Genomic DNA, 20185 nt, shown 5'->3' on the forward strand with positions numbered 1-20185 from the left:
TCCTTCACTTCCTTGGCTAGATTTATCTCTAGACAGTCTATTTTCTTTGAGGCTACTGTGAGTGGGACTGTGTCCATGATCTCCTTCTCTGTGTGGTTTTTGATGGTGTACAGAAAAGCTGTTGAGTTTTACAAGTTGATTCTTTATCCTGCCACATTGCTAAATTTATCCATCATGTCTAGAAGTTTTCTGGTAAAAATTTGTGATCTCTATTATCTGCAAATAGGGACAGTTGGGAGGTCCCCCCCCCATTTGTAGCCCTTTAATTACCTTCTCTTGCATCATTGCTCCATCTGGTACTTTGAGTGCAATCTTGAAAAGGAGTGGGGATAGTGACCATCTCGAATTCCTGACCTCAGCTGGATTATTTCAAGCGTTTCCCCATTTAGGATGATGCTGGCTGTGGGTCTCTCATATACAGCTTTCATTATATTGAGGTATGTGTCCTCTATCCCGATGTTCTCTAAAACCTTTATCATGAAAGCATGTTGGATTTAAACCATGTTTGCTTTTTTCTGTATTAATAAAGGCGATGGTGTAACAATTGTCTTTTAAGTCCATTTATGTGGTTTGTTCCATTTATTGACTTGTATATGTTGAGCCATCCTGCATTTCAGGGTTAATGACAACTTTGTCAGGGTGGATAATCTTTTTGATATACAGCTATATTCTGGCTCCAAGTGTTTTATTGAGTATTTCTGAGTAATTCATGCTCTCTCTCTCTCTCTCTCTCTCTCTCTCTCTCTCTCTCTCTGTGTGTGTGTGTGTGTGTGTGTGTGTGTGTGTGTGTGTGTTTGTGTGTGTCTACCTGGTTTGGGTATTAAGGTGACACTAGCTTTATAGAAAGAGTTTGGACCAAGGTGGTGTATATTTCATTATCTTTATCCTTTCGTCTGTTAAGCACTCATTTGTTTCCATATTGTGACAATTGTGACTAATGCTATAACGAATATGGGAGTAAGCAGATCTCTTCAGCACACTGAATGCAGTTTCTGAATAACTGATCACATGGTCATTTTGTTATACTTTCTTGAGAAACCTGGATACTGTTTTATGTAATGCTATCATCAATAATAAAGAGTTACCATCAATAATAAAGAGTTCACTTCTCTCCATAACTCACCAACACTTGTTATCTTTTAACATTTATATAATAACAATTCTGGCAGGTGTGGGATAATAACTCGTTATAACTTTAGCACACATTTCTCTGATGATTATTAATGAAAAATATTAAGCCTCTGGCCATTCATGTGCCCTCATTAAAATATCCACTCAAGTGCTCTGCCAGTTTTAAAAATGAGGCAAATCCTTTTTGAGCTTCTATAAATTTTCCTATTATGCTTTATTAAATGTGTACTAGGTATTTTTTACAATTCTTTGTTTTTGTTTGTTTATTTGGTTGGTTTTTGAGACAAGGTTTTAGACCTGGCTGTCCTGGAACTCTCTGTAGACCAGGCTGGCCTCAAACTCAGAGATTCCCCTGTCTCATCTCCTGAGTGTAGGAATTACAGGGGTACACCACTAGACCTGGCTGAATCTCTGTTCATGATAGACAATGACAAGCAATACTCTTACATTGCAATGTCTTCATCATGCTTTCCTATGAAGGGAACGGCAGACTGCCTTCTACAGCAGTCATGCTGAAGTGGTTTCTTCTCTCTTAAATCCCTGGTAGAATTTGCTATTGACCCCATCTACATTGGGAATACTCTTAGCAGAAAGGTCTATAAGTAAAACTGCAACTTCTTTAAGAGACTGGAAATTCTGGTTATCTACAGCCCCATTTTTTTTTCCCTTTGCCTATTGCAGTCCCAGCCGGCACACACTTCCTGGGTTCTAATACCCTGTGTCTCATTGACTTACCAGGGTAGCTAGAGCTAGGAGCACACAGTAGTACCCTTCATGGGTGAGCTTCGGGCCTCTGCCCTTTCAAGTAGAGCTTTTCCTCCTCACTGTCCAATTTGTGTGCACATGTTTATTCACAAGACCACTCTTCCTATTCCCTTAATGTCTGTACAATCACTACAAGTCCTGATACCAGCACTTCTGTCTTCTTTCCCTTTTCAATCAGACTCTCTTGTCCAAAATCAGCTTTTGCTTTTCTCTTAGCTATGGTTTCTATTGCTGCCACAAAACACCATAACCAAAGAGCAAGTTGGAGAGGAAAGGGTTTACACTTCAGCATTGCTGTTCATCACCAGAGGAAGTCAAGACAGGAACTCAAACAGGGCAGGATCCCTGAAGCAGGAGCTGATGCAAAGGCCATGGAGGAGAGCTGTTTACTGGCATGTTCTTCATAGCTTGCTTTCTTAGAGAACCCAGGTCCACCAGCCAAGGCCCACCACGGGCTGGGCCCTTCCCCATCAGTCACTAAATGAGAAAATGCCTTACAGCTGTACCTCAAAGAGGCATTTCCTCGGCTGAGGCTCCTTCCTCTGATGACTCCAGCTGTGTCAAGTTGACACACAAAACCAGCCTATACAGGGTTCGTTACTGGTTTTCTATTTTGCTAATTTCCACCACTTCTCTCTTCTGCATACTTGGGATCCCAGTCTGCTGTTCTTAATCATGATTCATTAGCCGGCAACTGAGCTCCCCAATTTGAGAGCATTCTTTGTTTCTTACACAGGTATTTGTTATACTCATTCTACCTGAGTAGTGAGTTGGCAGCATCAGAAGGAATTTGAAACACATGGTTTGATTTTCACTCAAACACTTCCAAACATTTCCCAGTTTTTCTTTCCAACTCCATACTTGGCCATGGAGGTTGTGTGAGCAGAGGGCGTTCACACAGGTATCTTGATTTCTCCTTGAAGTTCTTTCCACACAAGTTCTCCCTCCTGAAATCTGATGATGTCCTACACCATTTGTTCGTCTTGTCGCCTCCCATAGTTTCCTGGGTCTATGTTACCCTTCACTGTGCTGCCATCTGGAAATCCTCCAGTGGAGCCCTGTGAGACAATAACTTGAGTTTTCTTGTTGGCCACTCAAATCTCAGAGACCATTGTCCTCTGTTGCCTGATTCCAGAATCAAATAAATAAATAAATAAATAAATAAAAGGCAGGGTCTTCCTACTTAGCCCTGACTGTCCTGCTGCTATGTAGACCAGGATGGTCTCAGAGTCACAGGTATCTGCCTGCCTCTGCCTCCTGGTGCAAGAATTAAAGGCATGTTCTACCATGCCGGACTGGAACTGGTTTTTTCCTGGAGTTTATCTGTTGCAGGGTTGGTCCCTGCTGCTATGCTTTAGCTAGAAGGATCAAGCATTGCTTGTGTTGTTATAACCCCAGTGTTTACATTTTTGACTTGCTTTAATCCCTCTTGGTGAGTTCTCTTTTTCTTACTTTAAGCATTGAACTTGAAGCAGTGGCAGTCATTTTATGTGAATTTGAGTGCCCTGGCATGCTCCTGGTAGTTGCTGTAGTGACAAGTGGCTCAGAAACTGTCAGCAGGAGGGATGGATTGCACACTTTCATTTGCTGGACTTGTTTGTAAAAGGAGCAAGAGAAAGATATTGTATATTCACAAGTGTAGGGATCTGCAGAAAACCGCACCCAAAAGATGGCGCCGGTTTCCGCCCTCCGCCAGCCGACGGCGACCGCTCTCTGTGGTAAACAACTCCAAATTAGGCAAAGGTCATGTATCCTCTTAATTCTGCTTGGAGACAACCTATCCTGGCGCGCCACGTAGGGTTAGGTGATTGGTAGATATAGACTATATCAGGCCCCGTCTCCCTCGGCCCCGGGGCCGCCACCGCCGCCATTATACATTGTACAAAGCAAAGAGGTTCCCGATTAAACTGTATTTGAAGAAGATTCCTCGGTGTGGCGTCTTTCTTGCTGGTCAAGGGTGGACACCGCACACAAGCAGGTAGAGTAAGTGACACCCAGCTACTTTGGCAGAGGCCAGTTCTGCTGCAGGAGATTTGCTGATAGTTGACTCTCCCTTGAGCCTCTGATCTTACCTTACATAACTGGACATTTGCAAACACGGTCCAGTGGACCTGGCTTTCTCAAGCTGACTCTCACTGACATGATAAAGAAGTTTAGAAAAACAGTCTCCTAAGGGACTGTATTTGATGTCAGCAGAATGTTGTGGGAACAAGAATCATCCCAAAGGAAGCTGAGACTCCAGTGACAACTGACGATAGCAACGTGGTATTGAGCCAAGACAAACTGGGCAGTAGGATGACAATATTTCTCCATCTAATCCCCTGGCCAGTTGCCCTCTGGTTCTTTGCTTATATTAAAGGGGTCACAACACCCCAATTGTCTTTACTGGTGTACTAAAATGTTTGACATCTCTTAGTTTGACTTCACAATCTCCCCAGCCCAACAACTTCTAAATCCTTTGATTCTTTAGGCACAAGAAATTATTAATCTAAGGATAGATCGTTTAATCCAAGTGTGTGATTTCTTGTGCAGAAATTAATGTATAGCAATTTTATGCCATTTGCCTTAATTTGTAAAATGCAAAATCATGTGTTAAGATTTTTTAAATCATGAAAAAGTAAATATATTTAAGGTGACCACTCTTAATGCGTATTTTACATGTCCCTAATCATTTCATTAAAAATTATATAATGATAAAAAAGAAAACATAATTTTAAGGGGCTTTTAGTATATTTACAACATTTTATGATTAGTAACTTGTTTAAAACACTAGCAGAAGCCAACAATTTAAGCCTAAAGCTTGAGTTTTATAAATGTGACTTCCATAGCTTTACAAAGGATTTGTATGCTTACAACACAATGCCACCTTGCTGTCATTTGAGCACAAGAAAGTAACCATCATTATACCACAATCCACTTTTCATCTAAGTGAATATACTGTTGTGGAGAAATATGTAGGTTAGAAACCTGTGGACCAGCTTTAATATGAGTCTAGAAGTTTCCACCTGTTAGCAGGCCACACCAAATGCCCTTGCCTATGAACTTCACAAGAGTCTGCTAAGCAAACGAAGCTTTCCAGTCATTCATTCACTCTAGCTTCTATCACAGATAATAATTATTTTAAATACTGCTATACAGTTTGGAGCCATCTCAAAATACTCAGAGGACACAGTCATCTGGTTATCTTGTTCTGTCTTTAGTGAGCACAATTCTGAGTGATCGTAAAATTTCCACAAATGATCCTTGTAACAGTTGTGCACAATCTGTTCATCCCATGCCTTTTCTGCACACAGCATCAGAAGGGACTAGAAAAACATTCATCTCCAGATTTCTAGGCCAAGGTTACAGGGAATGAGTAAAAATATGGTTACATATGGTCTTGGTTATACTAGATGTTCTGGAAGATTGATCATGAGAAGTCCCATCTTTTCCTCTAGCTTTAGGCTCTGGTCCTCAGAATGCAATCAAGATGCATCAGTCATTTCAGACACAGTACACAGGCTTCTTTTTGTGAAGCCAAGTTTGCATTAATTTTCTAGCCATCTGCATAGAGTGGGAAGTACTTTGATAGCAATAATGACCATTGACTTTACTCTTACTGTGGTCTCAATGCTGAGGGAAGCACTTGCCATACATTGGCTTAGTTGATAAACTAAAAAGTAATTTTCCCAGAACCAGGAACCAAAATGGAGCTAACAAAGGAGCAAGGACCAAAATGGAGGCGATGAAGGAGCTCGGCCACCTATTCACTGCCCCCACAAGCACAGTCTTATGTAATTCAGAAACATTTGTTCTTTTTCCGGAAAGCAAAGAAACATTACCAACTAAGCTGTAACATTGAAGAGACCAAACATATCAAGCATAAACAGAGCTGAGGTCTCCCTGTTTTTTTCAGCATGGTGCTGTCATGCAACAGCTTTGTATTCGTGATGAGAGAAGTTGAAGAACAAGGCTATTCTGCTATGAAGTCAAAAAGGCAATCCCAGCACTTCTTTCCCAAGTACAGAGTGATGAGAGCTAAAAGCTATACAATACACAGGTCAGGTAGCGCACAAGTCAACTTTATGGTAGCCTGTTGTTCTATCACATGGATGCAAGAAGTAGCCCCTAACTATCACACTGGTAGATTTTTATGGTGGCCTGTTACTCTAGCACACAGATGTAAGCAGTAGCCCCCAACTATCACCACAGCAGAAATGAAATGCTACTGCAGAAGCTGGTACCTCCATCATTTCTAAAATGTGTGTTTGGTTATAAACAAACTCGGAGCTATCAGACAAATTTTGTGACATACATTTTCTTTTCTCCTTCTGTGTTCAGATGAGTCAATGCAATGTAATGGCTACACGCCCTTTGTAAAGCCAATGCTCTGATGACACAGTGAGAAAAGAGTAGTTGAAACTCAATGCATTGTCTATGTGCAATGCTTTTAAGATAAAATTGAAATGATTGTTGTTGCAAATCAGTTTCTTTAGCTCATGTTTTTGTAAGTATTAGCAATGAAAATATAAAACATAAACTTAAAATAAGGATTCCACTTTAGAAATAGTAAGCAGACATTTTTCTAAAACTAATTTTTACTTAATAAATCCTAGCCAACTTCTATAGTTGTCCAACTATTCCTCGTCCACTACATTGGGCAATACCAGCAAGCCAGGCACTAATGGAAAATGCCGTTAAGCCCAGCCACTCAGGAGAATGAGGCTGATCCAGAACCCATGAAGTCAAGAGACACATGGACAACAGAGGAAGACACAGCTCCAAAACAAGGAACTAAACATAGTGCAACAGGTCTGTGATTCCTGACAGTCAATGGTTAATGCAGGAGGACCATGAGTTCAAGGACTTCCCAAGCTACATATTGAGTTCAAGGGCAGTTATGCCACATAATAAAAAATAAAGAGACGGATTGGAGCTCAGTGTTGAAGTGCCTGCCTAGAAATGGGAGGATGGCAAATGGTGGCAATACTACTGCCACCCAACACCTTCATAATACAAACATCAGGAAAACGAAGCTGCGGTGCTTACCTTGGTTAGATGAATGACTCCTTTGGAAGTAACTGAACAACCCATAAAGCCAACATACTGGAGTTCAGGGCAGTGCTCAGCAAATGCCTTCACTGACTGGTCTGTCACCTAGCGGGAAAACAGGAAGAAGTTACATGAGAGGGTATCATGGTGAATTCATAATCTGTGAAAGTCTGCTTCGCAGTGGCACGTCTTTCCTTTTTCAACTGGTCACTTGCATCAGCACACAAGCATGCTGCAATATCACCTGTGTAACTAAGAATTACTTCCCTCACCTCACGTCCCTTACACGCCAGGGTTTTTGTATTTCTCTGTAGAAACAAGAGATAGTGACAAAAGCTACTCTACTTATCCTGTGTCTCTTCCTCTCCTCTTCACATTTTTACTGAGCTTGTTTACACGCTATAAAATCCACCCTTCGAGGGTCCGGCTCAGTGATTAGTAATGCATCTATAAAGCTGGACAGCATCACCAATACCTAACCCACATGTTCATGCCTACTGCCTCCCCCTGGACGCTGTCTCCCAGCTGGGTAACTGTTTCTCCTGCCTTAGGAATCAGACTCCTGGGTCCAGAAATGCCAACTACAGAGCTTAAAACTTCTTCGTCTCAAAAGCATGTAAGTCAACTCCCTTTAAGACTTTCTTGACAGAAACAGAAAATCTGCTAACAGTCTTATTTCTCTGGAGAACCCCAATGCAGTGTGTACTGAAATCCTTCCAGGAGTCAGTTGCAGATTTATACCTGAAAGGGATGGAACCCCAGGGTCTTTATTTTTAATAAGCCCCAAGTGACTCTCAAGTCATCCAAAAGTCAGAGGACCCAGTGATGCAAAGAACTTACAGCACTAGTTCTGGGTATTTCTAACTACCTTTGCTTTACAGACGGAAGGCAGAATGGAACTCCATCTCTGTCTCAATCATCTCCTCCATCTCCGTCTCAATCATTCCTGAAACTTTCCTCCGCATATATAAATTATCCTTCTGTAATTATATGAAATTTTTCTCTCCGGATCAGCTTATAAAAGAAAGTCCACACACTTGCAAACACATGACTACTTTAGATTTACTTTCTTCATCCAAAATAAAATCAAACATTTTTGTTAGATTTCAGACAGCAATGATGTTCATTGTTTTCACATTAGTTTTAGTATGGGTGACTCTTATTTGTGTCTTTATGTTCTACAGACAGTGGGAAATAGAAGTATGTGACTAGCATTAATTCTAAAACAATCACACAGACATTTCCCTAAAGTAATGAGGGCAACAGCATCCATGGCAAGTCTGATAAAAGATTAATTCTGCCTTCAAAAGCAAAGTATGCTTAAGCATATTAAGACTAAGGGTGCCACTGATAAATTAAAAATGGACTTGCCTTACACTCAGCTTTCTAAATACATTATGTTAACATGGCACTAAAATCGCTGGAAGCGTCCATGAAACACAAAAAGAAAGGTTACAGGGGTTAAGTACATGGTCAGTAAGTTAAATGCCCTGCTCAATCTCACACTAGCACAGTCTCTTTGTGAGAAGTAAGTTAAATACCCTGCTCAATCTCACACTAGCACAGTCTCTTTGTGAGAAGGTTGGAAACGAAGAGGAACTCAGAAAAGGATAAGAACACAAGAGAACTCAGATCCCAGGATCCTGAGCTTTTAAAGAGGAAAGGAATATTGAAAGTCCTGTTGGCAGGCCTTCCTCTTAGAATAAGACAACTGAGAAAAGCCTACAACATCAACCCAGCCTGCAAAAATGAGAGCTGAGTGAAGCTCTGAAGTTTAGAAACGCTGGGATTCGATGTCAGCTTTAGATGACCTTCAAATGTCAGAGGTAATCCACTCTCTCTTACAAACAGATCGGTGTCTTAGTTAGTTAGGGTTTCTATTACAGCTCGAGTCATGAGAGGAAGGAGCCTCAGTTGAGGAAATGCCTCAGTGAGATCCAGCATTTTCTTAATTAGTGATCAACAGAATAGGGCCCAGCCCATGGTAGGTGGTGCCATCCTGGGCAGGTGGTCCTGGGTTCTGTAAGAAAGCAGGCTGAGCAAGATATGAGGAGCAAGCCAGTAAGCAGCACTCTCCATGGCCTCTGCATCAGCTCCTGACTCCAAGTCTGTCCTGTTTGAGTTCCTGTCCTAACTGCTTCAGCGATGAACAGCAATGCTCAAGTGTAAGCCAGACAAACCCTTTCCTCTCCAACTTGCTCTTTGGCCATGGTGTTTCTTTGTAGCAAGAAAAACCCTCACTAAGACAGTCAGTGAGGGTTGTATGAAGGCAAGTATTGGCAGGTCTCAGCTTCCCTAGGACCCTCAAGTCTGGGTGCCTACCTTTAAATCTCACATGGATGTCCCATCCCTTTGTGTGACTGTTTAAAGTCACTTCTCTGTATCATGTCTATCTCTAATACAGAGAAAACAATGGTACTTACTTCACAGAGTAAAATGAGAGCAAAGACAATGCAAGTAGAATGCTTTGAACATGGGAAGTTGTAACTTCTCAGTAGCTGCTAACGAACAACCTCACTCCTGATCCTATTTCCTCTGGATTGTGATTCACAGCCAGAACCAGGAAATGATGGATATAAGAAATTAATAATTCAAAACCATGCTCCTTTACTCTTCCACTCACTCTGGAGACCCATCCCAGTCGCCGTCTGTGAACTCTAGATTACAGGAGGGGCTGTGAGGTAAAGGGGATGGAGACAGCTGACGCAGCAACACATCAGACTCACAGCAGGAATTCCTGGCTGTCTCTGCCTGAAGACCCTCGCTGCCATTTGACTTTCAAAGGTTCTCCAGAGAGTCTGATGTCCCAGTTCCAGTGAACAGCATTACTGTGCCATCCTCATTTTAAAACTTGCTCAGACTGAAGCACCTGGGCCCTGCTACATCCTACTATACACTTCATTTAATCTTCAGGCGACTGCCATCTACCTTAGAGCTTGAGAAAAACTGCCGAGGGGATGATCTTTTGGGCTTAGAAGACAAAAAAAACTGAATAGCTATCTATGCCCTAACCAAAATAATATGGTAGATTTTTATTTTTATATATTTGTTTATCATTCATTCGTTCAATTTTTGCTTGTCTATTGTCTATTTTTGAGGCAGGGTTTCTCTGTGTAACATCCCTGGCTGTTCTGGAACTCATTATGTGGACCAGGCTGGCCTCGAACTCACAGAGATCCACCTGCCTCTGCCTCCCAAGTCCTGTGATTAAAGGCGTGAGCCACCACTACCAGGCTGGTGGACTTTTAATATAACATACTGAGGAACAATTTCCCCATTTTAAAAGTAAATTCCTGGCATGTAAACACTGAGAAAATCATTTTTTTTCCACTGTATAATTCCAAAAGGCATCATCATGCCGAGTAAATGCACTGTTTTAAAATATAAGTGTAACTGAGTATATTCGTTTAATTTTAACAAGGTAATACCACTTTGCAACAAATCCCCTTTACTCTTTGTACCGTGTCGGCCAGGGACTGCTCCACGCCCAGTCTCTGGCAAGTACCACCAACACATTTTCTATTTTATACCTTGACTTATCTAGACCTTCCTATAACTATTCTAAGTCTATCCTAAGTAGCCTTTTTTGTAATTCTGTCCATAGCAAAATGTTTTTGAGATTTATCCATGTGTATATATACATTTGTATTTCAGTAGAATTGTTACTGCTATATAGAACTCCACTATATACAGTGCATTTAAGCAGATGTTATGTGAAATGTTTCTAATTTAGGATTTTGAAAGATGCTACAAGTCTCTGTATGGAACTATATTTTTACTACTTCTGAGCAAATGTTAAGAGTAGAAATAATAAATTGATGGGAGATGCCATTCTGTAACTATGTCTCTCTTATTGGTTGATGAATAAAAACACTGTTGGCCAATAGGGAAGCAAGATAGGTGGGACTGGGAGACAAGGAGGCTTCTGGGAAATGTAGGAAGAAGTGGCCATGTGATCCGGGAGGAGAGGATGCACGAGTCTGGCGTTACTGGTAAGATAGGACCTTGTAGAAATACATATAGTAGTAATTATGGGTTAATACTTAAGACAGAGCTAGCCAATAAGAAATCCTAGTCACCGGGCAACAGCATTATAACTAATATAGTATGTCTCGTGTTATTTGGGGCTGATGCAGCACTGGGACCAGGCTGGCGGGAAGAGTTATCACAACAATAAATCAGTATATTCTTACTAAACTGAAGGAGACTTTTACATATTCTAAACACAAATCATTTCTAAAGGGCTAAAATACGAGGCCCTAGGAAAAATATTTTAACCCAAAGACATAGGCTTTGCTATAACACCAAGGTATAAATCCGTTCCAGCTGTTACACAGACACCTCGGTGTTCCTAAGGAAACAGTTCTGCTACTTATCAAGAAATCAGACCTGGTCTCTAGAGCCCCTCTTTGACCCCACCCATCTTAAAGCCTGAATTTTACAGATCCATTCCTCCTGCCAGAAGTTTGCCACGGGCAACTGCAGGGAGCCCTCCAGATACACCAGCCCTGCACCAGCTCCAAAGACACCAACCAGGCAAGGACTGGCAGGTTGACTTCACCCACATGCCCGCTCATAAAATGCTGTGTTATCTTTTAACTCTCGTGACACCTTTACAGGATGGATGGAAGCACACCCCACCTCCAGGGAAATAGCAGATGTGATGATTCCCGTACTCCTGGGAAACATCCCCCCAATTTAGTGTGCCATCCCCTCAAGTTCCTGGACATCAATGCTGGTACCATCTCTCCGGGCTCAAGGAACCTATCTAGGATTGATGGTCTGTACAGCAACTGGGACCCTCCACCCTCTGGTTTTCCAAAATGTCCCAATGAAAGGCTGTCTGCTCTTCTGCCTTGCTCACTCATCTCTGTCAGTACAGCCAGGGCAAATCTCTGCTCCATTCTTACTGGCAATCTCCACTCTCCCCATGGCTAGTCCCACTGCTAGCGCCAATAACAATAATCTGTTTTTCCTCCTAGCAACTTCCTCAAGAAACAGATCCCTGAGGTTTCCAATATGGCAGTTAACCAAACTTCTTCACCCACACCTCCTGCTCAGCGTGAACAAATGGACTCCTGACTTCCCCTCCCCATGTCGCCCCATGCCAGCAGGAGGTAGACAGACTTGAACCAGCACCCATATAACTAACAAGGTTGGGGTGTTTCATTGGAAGCTCTGCCTCAGCCACCCTCCTCTCTTTCCAAACCCTGCCCCTCGGGAAGCTGGTCAAGCAGTGGCTCCTCCCCATGAGCTGCTCAAGACAGGCCTAATAGGGTATTTCAGCTCTGGTCCATTGACCACCCCTGTGGTTTCTCTCCTCCCTTCCCCCGAGATCACCCAGGAGTGCTTTGCTCAAATGAAACCTGGTCCTTTACTTTTAATTTGGCTCGATTTAACTTACTGTGTCAACAGGCAAACTCACTACCAGGGATCCAAAGGACCTATCACTATGTCCTGTCTTTTCATTTTCTTAATGATGGTATCTCTAATACCCAGGTCCATGGGGTTCACTGTTAATATAAGTACATCCGATTCTCTCAGCATCCTTTGTCAACACCACTATACATCACCGAGGAATTTTAAGTTCCCAGCCTGTGATTCACTTACATGGAGAAGACAGACTATGGAAAAACAAGGTGGAGAGTGAGACCTAGTGTACCAACACAAACATGACTCTGGGTTGTGGAAGAGTGAATTCAGTCTGCAAATCAGATGCTGGGGTCAGAGTCCCCCAGCTACTGTGTAAACATGGGGGAAGACTCAGATTCAGCATGATTCACATGACATAGGTAGAACATGATTGGCCGCCTTAACCAGGCATGCTAACCAGGCAAGCTAAATCTGAAACGGACATGAGTTCATTCAGTCTCCATCACAGAAGTGCTGCTGCTGAGAATGGCAAGAGGACCGTGAACAACTATAAACATATGCAAAGACACTGGCAGGACTTCAGTTCAGAACCCTAAAGACGTTTTTTGCACTCCTAACCTTGACACCAGACACACAAGGCTAAAGTGAGCAAAGGAAAACACTGCTGCTTCCCATAAACTCTTAAGGGTTACACTTAATCAGAAACCTCTCCGGGGATGGTTTCTTGTGAGTTCTGGTCTGAGATCTCAGCCAGTGGGGGGGGGGGGGGGGGAGTATCATCAGAAGGCAAAAGTTAGGGGTTAGAAGAGACAACGAGAATAACCAGTGTGGCAGAAATGGCCTCATGTGACTAAAATTTCATAAGAGCATGCAGTGCGGGGTCATTAATTCTGCCAATGTGCTCTTAGATTGTAGATTGCTTCCAAACTTAGAGATTTGGTTTCTGGCCATAGCTCACACTCAGTTGAGGTTTGGGATACTCAAAACCAATGAGTTAAAGATATAGGTGACACAAACAGCCACGCTTACTGAGGCTCAACATATGCCAAACCAAGTTTCCTTTCAGGATCATCTGAGATCAGTTATTCCCCAGTCAGGAGGCAGTGAAATCAGGCCTAAGACAACTGACTTCCCCAAAAGACAACTGAAGTAGTAGGGGACAAAGCATGCCTTTTAGCCTGTGTGGGTGCTGAGGGTGAGACCCAAGATCTCACACACCAGACTAGGGCTAAGCTCTCGGCCCTCCTGATGGATAGCTTGAAACAATCCTTTGAGCACTGAAAGCCAGAATCTGTTCATATACAAATTAATAGTGATTCCACTAACGGCACTGACCTCACTCAAGAGGGAGAATTAATCCATCTGCTATTGAAAAATTGTCCAATGACACCAATGATTCTTGGTATACAATAGGAGTTTCTTCTGTGTCATACAAAGCCCTAACTCCTCCCTTATCTTTTCTACCTCATTTAAACCCAAATATCCTACCTCTATGCTGATATGACAACATCACAGCTATACTATTAAACATATTAAAGCATATTAAACATATTAAAGACATGCATAGGCACTCAGGGGGGCAGAGGCAAGCAGATCTCTGAGTTCAAGGCCAGGCTGGACTACAGCATGAGTTCCAGGACAGCTGGGGCTACAGAGAGAAACCCTGGCTCGAAAAACCAAACAAAAAAAGAAAGAAAAGAAAAAGAACTTATTTTATAAATAATTTAATAGAAGCAGATTTCTTCTAGGCACGATTAGGAGCACGGCATTTCCTGACATAGGTGTCAGGTACTGTTACATACGTGGTGAACAGGACAATGACTGAGTGTCGACAGCTTAGGATCTGGAATGCCGAGAAACAGTAAGCATTCATTTGCAGTGTGATATTCCCACTGCACTAACATCACCATTTTCAGTAGTCACTGACTGGGCCATTTCTTCATATCCCATAATTAGGTAGCTCATGCAGAAAGATCAAGAACATGACCAAAAATCATTCATTGGTCCTCTCAAACAGTTTAAGTCTTAATCAACAAATGATAACAATTTCGAGAAGAACTATTGTGTCACTTTTCCATCTCACAAGAAATCGAAGACCTTGTAACACATTCCCTAATATAATTCTTAAATTAACACTGGGAAATTATTTTATCAAGCAAATGAAAAGTTATAAAACAGGGAAATTTTACCTTTTGGCTTCGTTTAAAAGTTGGAGTGTACAAAAGTAAACAAAACCACAAATGCACCTCCATTTTCCAATATTCTAACTTTGGTGATTATTTATTTGTAGGCAATGCTACTTCACACACAACCCTCATACATGTACAAAATCTTTATAGCAACACTAATTTGGCAACAACATCCATGTGAGATAATATGACCCATGTACAATTCTAATGGAAATAATCTAACACAGTGACTGACAAATCTTATTTAACATTTACTAAGATTAAAAAAGGAAGCTACAAAGGGCACTGGAATTCATAGTGAATCATTTACTAAAGGTTTACAATTTCATTAGTATGTGATAAAAATGTAATTGTTTATCTGACCTTCCGTATGTTAGCTCGTTCTACCTTATTTAGTTGACAGTCTCTCTACTGAAAAGTTGGGCTGGCTAACTTTTAAAAGCCTATAAATTCCACATTGAAGAATTATAATAGTGAAGACACTGGTCTCTTTCTAGTGGCTTAGGTATCTACCTTTCCTGACTTAAGAAACCTTGAGTATAACTGAATCACTTTTTTTAATATGCTAAATGCCTTTGACTAATACTGTTTCAATTAACCAAAACCTAATATATGTATGATATAAATGAAAGAGAGCTGGATTATTCTGGGTATGTTCCTACTTAACTCGTGAGATGGGCATTCTAAAATATAATCTATAAATGGAGCCATAAGGTACACACAGCAGGAAGAAATAGGAACACTTGAAAGTAGACATGTACACTCATACATTAGCCTTGGAGAGCAAAAAGCAGGTACAAATTCCATTTGATATGAATGAGCAAAAAGCACAAGTAACTGCAAGTAACTCTGTGTTTCATCACAGGAAGATGTTTTAATTATATGAAAGCAAAGGACTCTTTCTAGTCTGTAGAACTTTATTTCATTTTTAAAGAAAACTTTTAAGTTAACACACACACTCAGAGAACTCATCTAAAGGGGGAAAAGTTCATGAGCATGACTGAATGTTAAGTTAAATCCACCAGGCAGATCACTTACGAGGGCGGGCTGTTTGTAAGAAAACAGGAAATGTGGTCCATACACCCTGCATTCTGCATCATCCACCTTTGAATGATGCTTCTTCCTGAAGCACAGAAAGCGGGGCTGTCTCAAGGGCAGCAGAGTAATGAGTTTTCCTACAGGGATGCTAACCCTCATACAGGTAATTCACTGAGACTTCCCAGCTGTCCAGGCTTCATTCCTTGATAGGGCGCCTTCCGTTTCTGCTCCCCTCTGGCCCCTCTCACCTCCCTGCTTCCTTCTGCCACCCATGTCCTTTCCCAGGGCTTGGCTATTCCAGTGAGGTCCTTGCAAACAGAAAGCCTTGTAAAAAGAATTGTGTTATTAATTTAAAATACTGACAGTTTACATTAAAGTTTTAATTATAAATAAATAAATGAGTGACAAACCTGCTTATCTCAAAAAGAAACTTAAGATTATATGACTTTAGCAACATTACTGGAATCAGACTGCCTAGGTATAATTCAGCCCCAACTCTTACTAACTACGGAACCTTAAGGAAGTTATTCAGTATTCAGTACTGGGTGGGGGGGGAGGTTGAGATCCAAACCCAGCAAAGCTTGCCACTACACTCATTCCTTTTCCTATCTCCTTGGAGATGGCATTTTGAACATTATTATACAATGCTACCTTATTCCTATAATTGTACTCAGGAAAACATGCATAAGCAGTTAATAAAAATGTGTGACAATGTCATATAATGCCATGCCATCTCCCATGCTAGTGAAAAATAGGAACAGTAACCACTTTTTGTTCTATGCTCAGGCTGAATTTATACGTAAGGGGAATGGGGCAATACATATAACTTCCAGCTAATAAAACATCAATTACAAGTGTAACTATATGTAACAAACAGCATGTACTTTTCCATAACGGTGGAAAAGCCGCCAAATGAGGCTTTAGACGTGGGTCCCCAGCAGTTAGGAAATGACCAATTGTCTTATTTGAGAGGGAATTATGCAAGGCAGGTTCACACTCATGTGTTCAATCTTTGTGTATATGGAAAGATGATCTGAATGCACAATATCCCATAACAGCAAAGAGCACGGCCAAGCCAGGAAGTCCAGTGTGAAACATCCGAAGGGAAAGCGCAGGGTACAACCTTCCATAGTCACTTGAGCTGCAGAAGTATTTACATTAGACTTTAATATTTTAGCAGCTAAAAGTGCTGCCCAGGACAGATAAAATCTAACCAATGTGCAAAGCCCTAATAATCTGTTTTAATCATAAATGAAAGGCAATAATCACTTGCTTAAAAAAGAATACATACAATCCAGTGTATGAATATAGAACATTTCTTACATATTCATGCTAACATTCTTTAAACAAGAAAACCCATCATCAAAAACAAAACTTAAATTAGGTTATTCATTTTTCATCATGTCAGACAAATACATTCACAGCTCACTAAAAGTTCTTTCTTACATTTTAAACAGCTTACAAAGTCTTACCTACTCCAATAAGGTGCCAACAATAAGGAGAAAGAGGTTAAGTCTGCTATTTAGCCCAAACCAGTATGCTCAGCATATACACTCACTCTCTTGCAAGGAAGCGAACTATAGCAAAGCAGAGAAGACATTTTGTTCCTCTGACAACAAAAAATGTGTATTGAAACTGGAGGCCCAGAATGGACAGAGTTCATGATACCCATGTCTCTGGGTTGGGAGGCAAAGTTTATAGCTTCTTTATGAGACTGTGCTCCCAAGTCCAACCACACTGGCACTGGTAGCACAGGCCCAGCACACAGTAAGAACTCCATAAACAGCTAGTGACAATGCAAAGGAATGCATGACCTGGACAGAGTAGTCAATGGAAACAAGGTATCACAGAAACCAAACTGATTAATGTAATCCAGAATTAGTGCCATTAGGGGAAAGTGAGGATTTGAGTGCCTGCTTGTCAGGCATAATGCTAGCTAACATTCAACCATGTAGCAGTCTTAAAGAATGATGCATACTTTGATTCAAGAGGTCCTGTGAAGACTCCTATGGAGTACGCTAAGCAAAAGCAGCAGAGAGATTTGCACATGGCAATTTTTATTGGAATATGACTTATGCAGCAAGACTTTAAAACAGGACATAGACAAACAATGGTGTGTGGCCAAAAGGCTATTTATTAAAATATTTATGGAAGTGCAAAAATGAATGCAGCTTAAACCAGAGATATGAAATTAAAAGGTTACACATTTGCATACAGAACTATATGACTGTTTTGTCTTTTTCCATGCTCTTACTGTCCCTCCAAGCCTGGGTTGATCTTTCAAAGTTTCTGTTTCTGTAACTTAAAACTACCCTCAGATTGGCCACAACCAATTCTTTTCTTTTTAATTTTTTCATTGATAGAAGAAACAAACAAGAAAAGCACACACAAAGACTCCCCACAAAAACAGAAATAAAAATGAACAAGCAGAAGACCAAGAAGATAAAAATTTGCAAAAAAAAAAAAAAAGCAAAATAAAATAAAGTATAAAAATACCATTGTATTTGTTTTGTGTTGGCTCCGGGCCTGCTCTGACATGTGTTTGTTATACCCAGTGACACTTCAAAGGAGAAAACTGATTTTCCCTGTTGTTGTAATTTTAAGGCCATGCAACAGAGTTCAAGTACACGGTTTTGTGGTTTTGTTTTGTTTATTGGTGTTTTTTTTTTTAATTAGGGAAAAAAGATCCTAAAAGGGAGGGGGGGTCAGGGAGACCAGCCTTAGGGGTCAGAAGCAGAAGGAGAGAGAAGAGAGGTGGAGGGGGGCACGGAACCAGAAAGACAGGGAGAGTGAGGGAGGGGAAAGAAAGAAACAGACAGGGAGGGAGGGAGGGAGGGAGGGAGGGAGGGAGGGAGGGAGGGGAGGACGGGAGGTGATTGGGTCCCTTTTAAAGGGGACCTAGTGAATGTGCACAGGCGGTGTTCTTAGTGGCTGTAGTTGAGGGTGTATCCTGTCAGAAACCCAGGACAGACCAGTACAGATGCCTGAGTACCAACACCTTTGCCAATAGGTATCACTTGTTGATAGCTCTTTGGTTGGGATATGGGAGTGCTAAACATGATGCTTTTAAAATTATATATCAAAACTTAATACTCAAGCTTAATTAACAATATTTGAGACATTTCCACTTTCGATTATAGCATTTTATTGACTTTTAAACTTCTCTGCCTTGGGTTTGACAGCATGTATATTCCAGACTCCAGTGTCCTAACTATATCAGGATTATCATTCAAATGGTATTTGCAGATCCAAGACAAGAGGCACTGTTCTATTGCCTGAGTACAGTTAAATGCTGTGACATTATTGCTTATAAAATGCAGATTCTGACCCTTGGCTAGAAAGAGCTTAGGGTCCACTTCTGGGCTCATGGGTGTGTGCATACTGTGCCTTCTAAGCAAAGGTCCTGGGTCTGGGAACAAAATCTAGCCAGGGAATGGGCAGCGGCTCCTGTGCTGCCTCCCATGATGGCTGAGACAAGAGGATCAGAGACATCAGCACCTCATGATCCCAGGATTTGGAATCATCTGGTAAGATTTTAAAGCACCACTCTATGAAACACTGGCAAGCAGGCATAGGCATGCCTAGGGGATGGAGACATAAATGGCCTCAGGAAAGCAATGGCTATTAACAGAAGAACCAAATGGAAACTTCAGACCAAGAAAAGAATAATCACTAACCAAAATGGAAGTCACTGGTTGTTCTACGCCAGTGGTTCTCAATCTTCCTAATGCTGCAAGCCTTTAATGCCGTTCCCCATGCTGTGCTGACCCCCAACCAAAAAATTATTTTTGTTGCTACTCCATAACTGTAATTTTTCTACTTTTATGAATTGTAACATAAATACCTGCTTTCCCATGATCTTAGCTGACCCCTGTGAAAGGGTCCATCAACCCCCAAAGAGTCATGACTCCCAGGTTGAGAACCACTGTTCTAAACAGAACAATGAAGGCAATTCAGAGGAAGAAAAATCTGTGGACTTTTATATAGAAAAGCAAACATAATTCTAGACACATATGGTGATATATTCAAAGCTTTCACATTCTTGCCATGAGAATTTTAGGATGAATACAGGAACTAAATTGATCCTCAAAGAAACAACAGCAGAAATTTCCAATGTGATAAATGAATGAACCTGCAAATTAAGGTCAATGGCTGCCAAATGGAGAGGCCCACAGGAGAAGCATGCTAGGATGTCACATATGAGTTCCCAAAACCTAAACAAAATCATCCTGGAAGCAGTAAGACTGCTCTGCTAATGAGAAGGATAATCTGAATGACATTTTTATCAGCACCATGAGAGTAGGGCGATAGTTAATGCTTCAAAGGTATTAAAGCAATTTAAATTTTCAAGCCAAAATTCTAAGTCTAGCAAAAATGTACTTCAGGAAGGAACAGGAAATTAAGATGTATACTGATGAAGAAATCCTTTCAGAATTTCTTTGACAGCCTGAGTGACAGAAGAAAACAACAAAGGGAAGTTCTGAAAACAGGAGAGGACAAGGAAGGCTCTCAGAAACTCAGAGGACCAAAAGGAAATGCAGAGAGATGGATAACACAATGGGCTCTACTTCTACCTGCAGGTTTCCTGAAATACCTTTGAAATGTTCAAGACACACAAGGGAGGACAAACAAGGCTAGATGTGGGCGATAGTTAAAAG

General features: G+C 41.2%; 1 protein-coding gene across 1 annotated transcript in view; it reads right to left on the reverse strand.

Moving 5' to 3' along the window:
• Positions 1-20185, reverse strand: part of Fbxl17 (F-box and leucine rich repeat protein 17) — a 402885-nt gene that overhangs the window by 285144 nt on the left and 97556 nt on the right. The window contains 1 exon segment of the mRNA XM_027397738.2: positions 6925-7032. Within this exon segment, the coding sequence (XP_027253539.1) occupies positions 6925-7032 (108 nt within the window).

This window comes from Cricetulus griseus, chromosome 2 (genome assembly GCF_003668045.3).
Source record: "Cricetulus griseus strain 17A/GY chromosome 2, alternate assembly CriGri-PICRH-1.0, whole genome shotgun sequence".
In the NCBI taxonomy this organism is placed as follows: domain Eukaryota; kingdom Metazoa; phylum Chordata; class Mammalia; order Rodentia; family Cricetidae; genus Cricetulus; species Cricetulus griseus.